Source organism: Pectinophora gossypiella, chromosome 16 (genome assembly GCF_024362695.1).
Source record: "Pectinophora gossypiella chromosome 16, ilPecGoss1.1, whole genome shotgun sequence".
Classification (NCBI taxonomy): domain Eukaryota; kingdom Metazoa; phylum Arthropoda; class Insecta; order Lepidoptera; family Gelechiidae; genus Pectinophora; species Pectinophora gossypiella.
Window position 1 is genome coordinate 5,820,802 of NC_065419.1, and position 15,612 is coordinate 5,836,413.

At 38.6% G+C, this 15,612-nt stretch overlaps 1 protein-coding gene across 2 annotated transcripts in view; it reads left to right on the forward strand.

Annotated features, from left to right (window-relative positions):
- The first annotated feature begins 13,923 nt into the window (after positions 1 to 13,923).
- The window catches only part of LOC126373570 (runt-related transcription factor 3), a 28,030-nt gene continuing 26,341 nt past the window's right edge, over positions 13,924 to 15,612 (forward strand). For both annotated transcript variants that reach the window (XM_050019741.1, XM_050019742.1), the window contains exon 1: positions 13,924 to 14,914. In XM_050019741.1, coding sequence (XP_049875698.1) covers positions 14,500 to 14,914 — 415 coding nt within the window. In that variant the 5' untranslated portion in view covers positions 13,924 to 14,499. The remainder of the gene's footprint in view (positions 14,915 to 15,612) is intronic.

A 15,612-nucleotide genomic window follows, 5' to 3' on the forward strand; every position in this document is an offset into this window, starting at 1 on the left:
ACGGTGGTTGTATGAACACCGGAAGTACGTAAGTATTATTCCTTATTCTATGCCGGATGTCAATATTACCGTCTACACAAAAATATTCTTAGAATCTTTTTTGAAATATCCAGTTAGAATTTATATAAATCGCCAACTTACTTGTCAATTACAAAAAACACATGTCATTACTTAAAAAAACTTGATATTAATTAAACTTAAAGTTAGTCAAATAGCTCGCCTCGGAGCGTATCCGGCTCAAATGTACCCATCACGCTGGCCGCGTTGCCCCGTTGGATGGCCAGCGAGATGTGCTGAACCAAGTATGATCCGGAGCGGGGGTCGCGACCACGATTACGCAGACGTCGCCCTAGTTTTTTAACGAACTTTTTAGCTTCCTGGCACCATGGTCCCCCCGTCTCCACCGCAAAAGGGACAAACAAACATCAACCAACTTACTTAAGTTTTAACTGTATATTTACAAAAAGACAGAAGACTGAGGATATATAACGGTAATGATATTAAAAAAAAATAAAAAATAATAATAAATTTATTTCACACAACAGAACAATTTACATATTTTTAAACATTACATTAACAATAAAATATAATTTTGTTGGTGGCTATTTAAAAGCAGAAGGTAACCCTGTCTCTCAAACTAGGAGACCTGTATCTTGAGAGGCAGTGTTCAGTTTTTACAGTTTTTAAAAATAGCATTGAGTGGAACTATATAATTTATATCCGAAATAGTCCAAGTGCTCGAAAAAAATATGCATATACCTAAACTAATTTGCGTGAAAATATTGACCATCGATGTTCGAAGATCCACCCAGTAATGGTAATCTCTCACTGTTTGTTTTACTCAAACCGGTGCCAGCACGTCTGTGACTCATATTTTTTGCCCTTGGTCTCGAGGACTCTTGTAAAGTGTCATGTGACATTTTTTTTGTAGAAATTTTATTATAAGATGGAGATTTTTATTTGTTTAATTTGAAAGGAACGATGACAGCATGAGCTACTAGGAAGTATTTATTTTACTTTGGCAATAGGCAATTTGCTGCTCATTGAAAACAAAATGTTTGAAAAATCTTCTATATTTTTATTAAAAATTCAAGATAACCTACATAATCATAACATAGCTTACCATTCAATTCAATTCAAAACACTTTATCGACATAAACACAACATAAAGACAATTACAGAATGACAGCAGAAGTACAAGCGATTTCTTTCAGGTAACTTTTGGTAAAAGAAATTGAAATAAGTACACTAAAATACCATCCATAGTTTCTTTGAATTGTTTGTCTTGCTTTTAATCCAGCCCAATCAACAGACTAGAAGAACTGTTTTAAAACATAAAATCTTTTTCAAAGCTACCTCTGCATTCGTTTTAATATATATTATAATACTCGTATTAGACAAAACATTGGCAACCCTTCTCGGCTACCTATAAACATAGATATCTAACGGACGACTTATTGTATGCAGACGCTCATAACATTTGACGTATGCTGTAATGAAATGGAGTGTGTATATATTAAGTTAATTAAGCTGTTCCTGAAGGTCCCTTGCTCGAAGCTAGAGGGTGCATACCTACAGGATTTATTGAGATATCGCTTCGTGATAAGCACATTATTGTCTGGGACTTTGTGTACTAGATAAGTAGGTTTTATATTAGAAAAATAATAAGTAACCTCGATGTGAGATCAAATGTTCTGTTCAAGATTCTAACCTTAAAAAAAATACACCCCTGTCTAATTTTTACTAATAGGTTACAAAAATACTGATTCATGCAAAGAGCTTCACTTTTATATAGTGATTTAGTTTTTTCAGTCTGCTTATATAGTGGCAGTGTTTATTGAATAATTCTAACCTTTAATCTCTTTTACTTACTTTGGAGGTTGAAGTTGCTCAATTCGGCAGGTTATCCATTAAGGTCCAACACGTGACTTCTAGATACTAAAAGAAACAAAGAACATTTTGTTTATTCGTAAATGTAACAAAATTTGTAAGTATCTTAAAACAATATACAATAATGAGACATTATGAAGAAGCCTCGTAAGGTTTGAAGAATCGACGCGCTCTAATGAAGCAGCGAACGATTCATTAGTCAAATATGTGATATGAGCCCTCCCTACAGATTAAATTCTAACGGAATTTTCTTCATTATATTACATTACGCTTATAAATTCACTGAGAAATATTTCATTACACACTCGCGCCATCAAATTTTGTGTTTATGTAAACATTCTGTGAAAGAACGGCGGTAGGTATGGCTGAACATTTTATTGATGGGTTTCCAGCCAATCAGAACGGGGCGGATATAACGAATGAACTACGCGCAACCTCAAAATATCTACGCTCGCACAATAGATATCGGAATCATAAATAAATCACCATAAACTCGCCTCTGGAGATCCATCTCAATTGGGGGGATAATTCAGAAGGAGAGTTATTCCACTGCCCTTCACATATATCACTGGGAGACGGGCTTCTTAATGAAGACAACGTTCTACAAACTATAATACGCCATCTAAATGCACCGTCGACAGGCGCAAACAATTGAAATAATTATCAGGATAAGCCTCCCGGATCAGGGAAAGCCCTCGAGATGTAACCCTTCTGAGATACTGACAGCGCCTTATGCAAATTCTCAAACTTAACGGCTACAACTATTTTCATAAGCAATTAAATTTGCCAACCAACTTCCAACTCAAAGTCTCAGCTTTAAAGTAAAGTTTAGATTCGAACTGAGAGCTATTTACGTCATATCGAAATTTTTTAACGATAATGGTTGCTCAATTGGCTCGAAGACTATGATATAGCAACATACGTTTTGTTTAGCTTCTTGTTTGGAAGATGTTGTGAATAAAATCGGTTCTATACACCAGGAGGAAGACAAAACGAATTACCGAAACTTAAAATATATAAAAACGTATACAAGAAAGGTTTTACAATTTTAGACATATAAAAAATCAAAGTTTATAGTTTCTTAAAACATCATAATTTTTAATTTATGTCGACATCCTCTTTTCAACCTTGTGAAGAGCTCTCGGATTAATAAAATTTACGTTTTCTATACTAATAAACAAATGTAAACACAATCCGGCGAGATGTTACGCGTGTCTTCGGCTGTAAAATGTGGTTAAATGAATACACACACTATCGCACTCCGAGAGATGTGCGTTCCTACTAGAAATGTAGTTAGTTGGTGACTAATTTATACGGTAGAAATACGAGAGAAAGAAATTTCGACACAAATATGCCTATCATCATCATCATCATCAGCCCATTAACGTCCCCACTGCTGGGGCATGGGCCTTCCCTATGGATGGATAGGGAGATTGGGCCTTAAACCATCACGCGGGCCCAGTGCGGATTGATGGTTATTAACTATAAAATAACTAGATAAAAATATGCCTATATTTGTGTCGAAATTTCTTCAAACTTCAATGAATTTCAATAGTTTTAAATGTTATTATGATAATTTTTTCTTGTTAAAAAGAATCTTAGAATGTAGAGTAAAATATGAACTATTACGTCAAAGAGGAGATATTACAGCACTTGAACCCGCAGCTCTTGTCACGGCGTCGGCTTTATGACGATACCTAGGTCAAATGAATTTCGCATGGACAGGAGGAGGGCCCGGTGGTGTAATGGTTAGCACGCTCGTCCCGGCTTGACAAGAGCTACGAATTCAAGTCCCGTCTGAGTCAGATTTTTTTGGAATTTAATTTTCTATTTGTGAGTTTCCCTAAGCACATAGCCCTTAGGCTATAAAAACGAAAATCATATACTTTTTGTTTGTTTGTTTTGTTTATTGATTGCTGACAATAAACATAATGAACTTTATAGTGACAGGCTCGATCGATAGGCCGAACTAAGTATTTACCACAACCACCATACCATTACCATACCATAGTATTTACCATTTATTGTAACCCTGACACCAGGGCTAATGAGGTTGGTAATCCACCTCACAACCCACACGATAGAAGAAGAGACCATTTATTTGAACTTAGCATTTTTTGTGATCTGTGCCCGAACTGAAATACTTAATCTGGTAAGAAATGTGGTAACAAAATGTGTACAAGTATTAATTCACCTACTCAGGATGTAGGAAGTGGTTAAACGTACATCAAAAAGAGACCCGACCCGTCTTCAGGGCGGTCTGCGGGGCGGGGGAGGGGAAGTAAAGCAGCGCTACAATTTGATATCCTCGCCTTATGGTGAAAACCACATAAACCTTTCTGAAAAATAACATTCTAATGTGTTTTTCTTCAATATAACCTCAATTTCTCTCAAGTAATTTCATCCCGGGCAATAATCAAGAACACCAATTTTTCATCATCATCATCAATTTAAGAGCCACGCTCTTGTCGGACGCATTTTCCATTCCAGTCTATCGAAGGCCAATTCCTTGACTTCTCTATAAGACACGACGTTAACCTTTTCTTTAATCTGTTCCATGTAAGCTCTTCTTGGTCTTCCCCTTCCTCTCTTTCCTTCTATGATGTTTTTAATAAATTCGTCGTTGTACCAATTTTTGCCTGGATTAAAACTAGCTTGTAAATGCGAGGGTTCGTTAACAAAAATCACATCTGAATGTGATTTTTCAAAAAGCCTCTTACGCAGTATTCACTATAGGGCGATGGTATTGTAACGGCCCCTGTGGTCCAGTGGTTAAGCGTTGGGCTCACAATCCGGAGGTCCCGGGTTCTAATCCCGGTGGGGATATATCACAATAAAATCACTTTGTGATTCCTATTTTGGTTAGGACATTACAAGCTGTTCTCCTGATTGTCCGAAAGTAAGATGATCCGTGCTTCGAAAGGCACGTTAAGCCGTTGGTCCCGGTTACTATTTACTGATGTAAGTGAGTAATCGTTACATGAGCTTGTGCATAAATACTATACACCTACGCTTACCCCTTTAAAGATACAGGTGTGATGCTATTTTATGTTATACATATATAAACTCACGCTTATTTCCCACTTGGGTAAGCAGAGACTATGTAAGTCCATTAGATTCAACCCTGACACATTTCTCTTGCTTCCTCCACATTCAGCAATCGTTTCATATACGGACGCTGGTTCAGTGTAGATCGTACTAAACCTTTTCTAAGGACATCTCCACATGTTATGTTATAAAAACAGATTTAAGTGTATAATTTAATATGTTTTTCTAGTCAGATAACCACCCCATTTACGCCACCCATCCCACTTGCGTGAGACAGAGTACTGCAGGGCGGAAGGCAAGAGGGAAACCACTACCCTATTTTTCCCTAAAAAAGTAGCATGGAAAATGCTGCACCGACAAGAGCGTGGTTCTTAAATTGTTGATAACCACCCCATTACAACAGCGCCCTTGGAAAATAACCCGAGTCGAGAATCAAAGGCGCTCGTGCTTGGGTGGCCACCGATAACAATAATTGTTTGACCTCAGAGAATTCGTTGCTTGCCAAACAGCGCCAAATATCTAATTGGAATTTCTAATTATACTTGCAAAGCAACGACTAATTAGTTTTCAATAGGGTCTTGTTTGAAACTCGCTCTCTGATGGATTGTTGGTGTTTATACCATACTTTGTTGAAGACGCGAGGGGACTGGATCTTAGATCTGCTTGGTAGTTACAAGACATCATTTTAAACTTGAATTATACATTTTATGACGTCACTTTATGTAAATTTGCCACAAATAACCTTAACTACTTGGCTGGAAATGAATATAGCGTCCTATGTATTATGCGTGCAATAAAGAATTATTGATCAATAAAGTGATTTTTGTGATTATGTCTCCACCGGAATTCGAATCTGAGACCTCCGGATCGTGAGCTTAACGCTCAACCACTGTACTAAAGAGACCCGTTATAATAATAATGAGCTGGGTTGACGGGATCGGTTATTGGTATAATCCACATGAGAGAATAAGTATATTATAAGTAATATCCTTTACTAATATTTCGTAGTGATAAGCGTCTAACTAGATTTTAGGCTTAGGTATTTTAGGAAACAAATAGGATTCTTATTTCTTTCTTTTCATTTCACATAAAAAAACGACGGTGTATCGAGCAAGTGGTCTGAGAATGTGTCGCAGGTATGTAGGTGCAGACAAAAAGTGGCTTTGTTCCCGACAAGGGTGTCCCCGCTGCGCGGTGTTCAGTCCACTCGTTAACAACCACAGATGATCTCAAACTGTGGCGTGCAACGTATTTCTGACTACTATAAATTACTCAAACTCACACCTATTTCGCACTGGGGTAAACAGAGACTATGGAATTCCATTTGCTTCGACCCTGACACACTTCTCTTGCTTCCTCCACATTCATCAATCAACGGGTTTCATACACGCACGCCGGTTCAGAGTAGATCATACTGAATCTTTTCTAAGGACATCTCCAATTTGGTCATTGTACGTCCTTCTAGGTCTTCCTTTACCAGCCCTACCATCAATATTCGCTTTATATACTGCTTTCGTAACCCTATTATCCTTCATCCGCTTTACGTGTCCAAACCAACTTAACATTCCTTTCTCAATCTTAGTCACTCAACACCATACACACATTTTAAATAAATTATATATTTCTCTCTTAATTTTACTTTAAGTTATACCTGTCATTTTCTTATCCGCCGAAAAGGAAAGGGACGCATGATTGACAGCTCTTAATCTTAGTAATAATGAGTAAATGAATGAATAACCCGGGCGAATCAAAAAGGTATCTCGCTGGTATGCAAACCGTTTGACGTGTGCTGTCAACATAATTCTGTCGGGTTATTGGCCAATGTAAAATGTTTAGACGGTTGTTTTAGATTTGTGCTTAAAATTTACGTGTGTTCCATAAATTTTATGCTTGTCGATTACCCGTCCCTTTCCTTTTCGGCGGATAAGAAACTGACAGATATAACTTAAAATTTACTTTAACTTTGAAGTTACGTATGTTTCTGATTATGTGACAGATTGTATTATCTTAAGTATAATAATAATGTAATTTTATATATAATATATTATTGGATTAAGAAATAAAAACTTTATAAGTAATACCCACTTGCAAATTTAATATTTTTATATTTACTTTGCAAGGAAATTTTGAACTTTTAGTAAAAGACTTAAAATAAAATTAGATGGTGTTTACAGGAATTAGCACCATTGTATTATACGTTTAACAGGCGCACGATCAATATGCTCGCCCCCTATTACGTGGGACTTAAACATACTTCGCGTCGCGGTTACATATATTATACTTAGCAAGAAAAACGAGGTCTGTGCCTAGCATTGGGACGTATACTAGGCTGATTATGGATGAGAATGTGTGTCACGTGGTAGAGTAGACAAAAACAGGCATATTATATTCTTATTTAATCTAATTATTTCCATCGGAACCAAAACGAAGAAAAACTTTGACAGCCGCTGGGCCCCGCTATATAAATCTACATATCGTAGTTGCCTAATGAAAATGAGCCCTTTCTTGCTGGTCAGCCCCTGCGTCTGTGAATGGAATCTCACTTGCAATTTATGTGAAAGGGTTCCATCGGACCCTACTCTTGTTTTATGCGTGCACCTTTTGCTAATTCCCGACGATTTGGACAGGTGTTGTTTAGAACCATTTTTTGTTTGTCTTTTGTAATTACGGAGCTGTTTGTTTGTTATTGTTGAATAATAGTATTATGTTCCTCTGTTTCCTGAATGTTTAAATACATTATTACATAATTTACTCGATATTCATCTTAGTATGGACCCATACAACCTTGCACATCCCAATAAGGGTCATGGATAATGTCACCACATCTATTTCTGAAAATGAATTCTAACATAACAAATATCCTTATAAGTGATAATATTTAAAATCCATTTACTGGGAGATATTTATAAGACTAAATAGAAAATTATACTAGCTAAAGTACCAGAAACCAATTGGAAAATATAATAATTTTACCAACACAAACATTTCCAGTACTCACAATAAAACCCGCAGTAGGTACATGATGAACAAAGCAAGACCCATGAATGAGTGAAGGGTGTATTTAGGGTAGCTACACTTCGCTACACGCTCCAGCCATTATCCCTCAGACTTTTGTTTTAAAACGTACAAATTAAAGTTCCTTTTTTCGTCAACAATTCTAAACTCGCGACCAACTTGTGTTTTAGCCCTCACATGTTTGTTGGAGTTTAAAAAGTTCGCGGCGGACTTTCAAACGGCGATATGTTTCACTTTAACCCTGCACAGTTGCTAAATATTTTAATTGTGAATGGTTTATATGTATAGCAACAAAGAGAAACGGCAGAAGTTATCTTTCAGGAAACATTCCAATGTATGGAACAATTAAATTGCATATAAAGACCCTACTGCTGCACAGAGAGGGCTAAAAATATTAAACAATCGATTTAACTTTTTTACTGCTGTTTTATTTAAACTTATGACAAGTGAAAGTTTTCCTATCCTCCTAAGGCCCACGGCCCTACTAGTAGTACTAATCTCATTGTTTAACTATTGTGTCTGGAAATCCGGGCCTTAGGAGGATATAGTTAAACCAAACTTAGCAAATCAATAGAACATTACCAAAACTCTTTATGATCTCTGTTACAAACTACTTGTTTAAATTGAATTATAGTAACAAACATCTTATTAGAATTCGAAGGGGCATGTCTTCGAGTGGCGCAGAAAGGACGATCAAACACTCGAGTCGGACAACACCTCAACGGCACTCGTATATTATTGTCCGAGTACATCGAGGCGCTCCTATAAATCAGACCCTGTTTATGCTATGGACTGACGCTATAGAGGTAGCGAGAGCGGGTGGGATCTGCGAGGGTCATTATTGTCATATGCAAGAAACGTAATTAAATTATTATTATTATTAGCCTGTGTGATCCCACTGCTGGGCAAAGGCCTCCCCCATGTCTTTCCAAGTATCCCGGTTCTGTGCGAGCTCTATCCAGTCTTTTCGATAACCGTCAAGATCAACGCGCCATCGTTTCCGGGGTCGGGAACATAATTAAAATTCAAATAATAAAATCAGTAATTTATATTGAAAATATAGATTGTATTTTATTCGCTCTATGGTAGTTGTAATAGGAATGTTACTTACCCTAACTTTATGTTTGACGAGAATAAGGTTCACTCAAAAAAATATGTGATAGTTCAAATTCAAATTATAATAAGTTAGAACTAATTTATTGTATTTAAAACGGTAACATACATTATTATTATTATTAGTCTGACATTTGTTCGGTAAAGGCATAGTGGCAGAGGCGGCGGCGGGAGCGGAGGCGGACGCAGGCGGTGCGCATGGTAATTAGATTTAAGAACAACGGGGCGGGTCGCCGGAGAATGGCCTGCATTAATTTGAGCTGCTCTAACGAGGGCGGCGGACACCGACTGGGCCCTTCGCACTAAAATGCTGTGGAGACTAATCTAAATTTATATTTTAGTGTATTAGTACTTTTTTTCTATTGTTTTCCATAAACATGTTAATAAAACATTATTATACTGTTTGGCAGTTAATACTTAGTTTGAACATATCTGTAACGTTTTATAAACACTCTCGATGACTGAAAACTAATGGATTCATTATTCATCAGTTGACGAAAGAAAACGGATACCTATCAAATCGTAGATTATTTATTTCGGTAGAAAAGAAAAACAATCTGACAGCTAAATATATTAACTAAATGGGTGAATCTCAAAATTTCAAGTTTGGTGGCGAAATTTCATATTATTTTTTCGTGAAAAATTGGGTTCCGACACGAAAAAAATCCAAAAGGATCCTCGGTTCCGACATGAAAAAGGAATTTTTCAATTCCCAATTTTCCCAATTTCTCCAATTTTTCACGAAAACATTATATGACAGTCGCCACCAAACTTGACACATTTTGATATTCACCCAAATACAGGGTGTTAGTGACATCGTAACGAATACTGAGGGGGATGATTCTGACCATGATTATGAGTTGATATCAAGTAGAATTTTTCGTCGCAATAAAAAAACACAAAAAATTTCATGAATTTTTTGACAGGATAACACCCATACTTATACTTATATGGCTACCGTTTGTACTTGTACGGGGTGTAAGTGACATCGTAACGAATACTAAGAGAGATGATTCAGTTGATTATTCTGAGTTAATATCAAGTGGAATTTTCCATCGCAAAAGTATAGAATTGAAAATAATTAAAAAAACTAAAAAAACATGAATTTTGCGACGGAAAATCTCACTTGATATCAACCTAGAATCATGGTCTCAATCATCTCCCTGAGTATTCGTTACGGTGACACTTACACCCTGTATATCTTTTTTGTATAATCTAAGAAAGATATCGGCTCTACAGCACTCAAGCTGCGTCCAGTTTCCACTCGCAATGATTACTGTAAATCAGGCGGCTAAAGGTAGCCATTAAATATAGATTTCTATGTGTGATGTCTTCTCCATAGCACTCTCTGTCTCGTAGTCAAGCTGTGTCCAGCGTCCACTCGCCGTGTTTACTGCAATCTGGCGGGTAAATGCCGCCTGCTTATACCGCTCGGATTTCGCACACTAAAAACATATTTTACCTTCCAGTTCAGAAGATATTGTCTACGATACAACAAAGCGACTATAATAGGGTTGTATATTTTTTATTGAAGAAATTAGAATATATTTTTAGTCACATTATTGTCTTTACAACATTCATTTAAATTTGATGAAGTTTATATTCCCGCGTTACATGTACAACTTTGTAACAAAACATTAGGTAAGTACCTACCTAAATAAACCGGTTACCGTAATAAATAAATACAGCAACAATCACATGTCATCATTTTCCCACTATTGTACTATGTAAGTATATTAATTGTGCCAATAAAGATATTTTGAAATTGAATTGAATTGGATTGCCCACTGAATCTACAACGTTCAACATAACGCCATTCATCCCTAAACATATTTCAGCAAAAGGATTTCTGAGGCCCACTTCCAAAACACGCCAAAGAATCCGAGTAATGTGCACAAAGCATAATATAACTCGGCAAATTTCCTAATCGTGAGCTTATCCTTTGGTCAGCAAGGGTTGTTGAACTATCCGGACCCCTCGGACTTAAATAAAAGGTTTGATTTCGTGTTGTAAGGGAGCCTGGGCCAATATTTGCCAGTCGACCTGCATAGCTTTATTATGCCCTCCTTTGGGGGCTCTCTGGCGGCTGTTTGAATACAGATTTTACTCGTAATACAGGCTCTTAATAATGCAATTGGGTATTTATGGAACAAAATTATGAATGATTTAGATGTCGTAAGTTGTCTGTGAATCGTAACGTCCGCCTATGGTTCTTATTACATAACCCAACTACTTTATAAAATGATAGTTATTTTCCAAAAACAAAATTTTGTTTAAATTCTGATTAGTTTAGTTTATTTAGTTTCTTTTTTTTTTTGTTTTTTAGTTTTTTTTATAATTAGTTAGCTCTTCATTATTTTTTGAAGTACTTAGACACAATAAAAGTATTGCATGAGATCGGTTTTCCTATTAATTTAAGACTCTAATTTCTTTCTGCTAGTGATTTGTGGGTGGGTACGCAACCCCCGATTAGCAATATCTCTCCGAATACTTAACTGTCTCTTACCGATAGTTTTACTTTCAGCTATATAACGGCAAAGACTAAATTAATACCCATGGACACATTCCGAGAATTGGTATCCGTGCAACGGTGTATCTGTTGTATCGGTCGACGGAATTGATAGCGGTACACGCGGCTTTGTCGCCGTATTCCCTGGCGTCTGATAGACCGCCTGTCGCGAGCCCTCTGCCTGTAGAAACATATACAGGGTAATATATTTGGATACAACTAGAAGAAGTTGACGATTCCGTTATGTATAAATTGACGATTCAAAATGTATAGATAGATACGCTACCTTTTACCTACTAAATAAAGATATTTTTTGAATTTGAATTTGAGAAGTTATCTAAGAAAATAACATCACAAAAAAACAAAAAAGACACTCTTGTGTATACAACAAAAAAAGATTCTTGTGTGGGTTTTGAGATCAACAACCAACAGTTATCAACTCTGGTGTTAGGGTTACTACTAAGCCGTCATAGGCCCCTGATATGATTCATGTACTTAACGACTACATACTTGCTTAAAGTGCGGTACATCCTACTTTCGGACAATCTGGTGATCAACCTGCAACATTCTAACCAAACTAGGCCTTAGACAGAGTTATTTTTGTGACATGTCTTCAATGGGATTCGAACCCGGGACCACCGAATCCCGAGTCCAATACTCAACCATTGGACTACAGAAGTCGTTGATAAAAGTTAGAAATTAGTAATGACACAATCTCTCTGTCACATTTTACGACACGAGCGGAAAGACAATTTTTTTTTTTTTTTTGACGTGACTTATTGTAGATTTGCCGCAGATGGCATTAACTACTTGGCCGGACAAATGGGGAGCGCTGAAGGCTCTCACCCGGAGCGGAAAGACAAGCAGCTTAACGTGTTCTATATTTTTCACTCAAGGCCAGCAGAAAAACTGCACATTCCACGAGTTTAAAAATAAAGTGATTTTTTTACTGACTGGTGAAATAAAGATTAAGTTTTATTTAGCAACAATGATATTAAAACGTTGAAGAAATAGTCCACTGAAGTTTCTTGTGAAACCAACATGTGTTGCCACGACCCATAGTGGTCGCCAGCGTTCATTTGTCTGATAGCTGACCCCAGGGCAATGTGGCCTTTATCTCTGGATAATAGGGTGGGTAGTTGAAAATAGTAATCTGATTTCAGAGGACAAAGCGAGGGGTGAGAATCCAACTATACGCATTAGTCGCTGTTGTAGCGATTTATATTCAATCTGTTCAGAATTATGTGTTAAATTGGAAATACTTTAATGTAAGATGATGTTTATATGGTTTTGTGCATGAATTTAGTGTGTAAGTTCTGAGACATGAACGGGTTGATTTTTAGTAAGAAATTTGTATAGTTTTATATGATACTGATGTTACTTTCATTCTTCTCTATCAGATCCCTATTGATGTGACTATTGTGTTTGGAAATCTAATGCACAATTTTCGATTTTCGCTAACCCTGAGATATTTTAGCAAAATATTTTTAAATACGTTTTATTGTAGCTACAGCTACATAAAAAAGGTAAGTACCTACTTTAAAAAAAACTAAAAAATCATCACACGTGATTTGCTACGTGCTACGCGCCGTAGCGCTAAGCGTTACGAACTCTGAGGTTTACTTAGCTTTTGTGCTACGGCATGTCTTGGTTATCACATTAGGGCGTCGGATCCCCTAAAAGGCTAAGCCGTAGACTGACGGTAAGCAGATTTCAGATCCTGCGCCCCACACTTAACTGGCTTCGTTAACTGAATACACTGAGCCGATCCCTTCGCCCCGAGATACACGTTAGATGCGCTGAGATATTTCATTCATTAGGACTTTAAAAAGTTTATAGCGTTGAAAGTTTGTCTTCTTTGTATACGTGTGGGTTCTTTGTTTTGTTTAGGTAATAGCAAGTTTTATGACTTTCAAAATAATTTCAGTTGACACTGTATGTTGCGTAATTCAAAATAATAATAGATTTATCTATTACTGATAAAATCTATTATTTCTTTCTAGTTTTGGTGGGTGTTCGGTTTCACAGTATTGGTTTGTTCACACTTTGCACTTTGAAGGGAAATTGTGTAAAGTTGACAATTAGGGTTGTGACAGCAGCAAGCAGCGTGAGGGCTGTATTGCCGGCGGCGGCGGGCTGTGAATGCCGCGCGCGTCCCGCTCGCTCCGGCGCGCTGCCCGCACCTCTCGCTCGCGCCGGCGCGAACACGTGTTTATTTGTATGTTTTATCCTTCGGCGGCTTTAAACCCAACCCACTCCGACCGCAAAGTGCGCTCCGCCGCCCGCGCGCCCGCGCCGTCGCCGCCTCTCGCTCGCCGCCGGCGCTCACCAGACTCGCCCGCGAAACTTTGTCCGAAGTCGACGGGCGCACGTACACCGCGTATTAATAGCCACCGCCGGCCGACACCGCAGCCGCACGCGAGTCGCACCGCGGCCGCGCCATACACCGCACGCATCAACACGCGCACACCCCACACTCGACAGATATACAGCACACCCGAAAACGGAATACGAACTGAACGAACAAAACCGTAAAAAGAAAAAGTCCCCGAAACGAAAGCGAGAGGAACGTGCGTGCGATCGCGTAAATACGTAGCGCAAAAAGTGCCGCCGTCAGTGAAACTAGTGAAAAGTTTTTTCGCCGCGCGCGGGGGGACCACCCCTCGACGCCGGAAAAAATCGCCCCTCGCGTCCCGCCCGCTCCGAACTTTTCATTCACCGGGGAAAAAAGTGTGGCAAGGCCGCCGTGACGTCACGCGTCAAGTGGCCACGCGTGTTTCCTAGCAACGTGACACTCTGCGAGTAAAGTGTAGTCTCGTGGTTGCGTGGACGTGTAATGAGCTCAGTGAGTGAGGATGTCCTGCGGTTACGGTGGATGGAGTGTGGTGGAGAGTGAGATGTAGCAGTGGTTGATAGCGGACTCGATGTGCAGCACGGGGCGCGCGCGGCTGGCCAGGATGCACCTGCCGGGCGGCGGCGGCGCCGTGTCGCCCGACACCAGCTCCACGCTGCTGCACGAGACCTACACCAAGATGACGTCAGACATCCTCGCCGAGCGCACTCTCGGCGACTTCCTCTCTGAGCATCCTGGTGAACTGGTCCGGACGGGCAGTCCTCACTTCGTGTGCACAGTCCTGCCCCCGCACTGGCGGTCGAACAAGACTCTCCCGGTGGCGTTCAAGGTGGTGGCGCTGGGAGACGTGGGTGACGGCACGCTGGTGACCGTCCGCGCTGGTAACGACGAGAACTGCTGCGCCGAGCTGCGGAACAGTTCTGCCGTGATGAAGAACCAAGTCGCCAAATTCAATGACTTGCGATTTGTGGGCCGCAGCGGTCGCGGTGAGTGCTGAAGGTGCAGTTGAAGTGATACACCAACCATTCGTATAACAATAAGCAACATAACACACTACACCAGAAACATAGCCAGAATACTCCGCCTTCCTTCTCACAAGTAGACGAGACTCATTAAAAAATAATAATATCAAAGTACTTAACGTGAAAATTTTAATTAGACAATCGTTCAATCGGTCAAAATTCACAATAATTGTTGTGTAAAACATCACATTTTAGAATAACTGTTCTTTAAGTATTCTGATTAGGTCTTAACAATGACACTTAAAATAACACGGGATAAGCAAAACTTTTCAAAACATTCGAAAGGCGAAAGTTGACAAAGTCGCGCAAAGTCCATGATTTTCCGGAACTTTTTCCGCGCAACTTAAGAAGTTGAATGTCAAATGAGGGAGGGCCCTCGCTTACTTCCGCCCAGAAGCCGCCTTGCACAAATAAGTTTACTTTTACGATTTGAGGAAGTTATCTTTTACGAAGTTTTTTTTACACTTTTACAGTGTTGTTTGATAGTAGTGTTTTATTCTATGTAATAAATAATATCCAGACCAAATATAAAGTGTTTCATACATCTTATTTTTTTTTAAATGATGGCGCAACAAACAAAATGAAAATTATACACAACAATTCTCCAATAATTTCATCACATCACTAATTTAAGAACCACGTTCTTGTCGGTGTAGAATTCT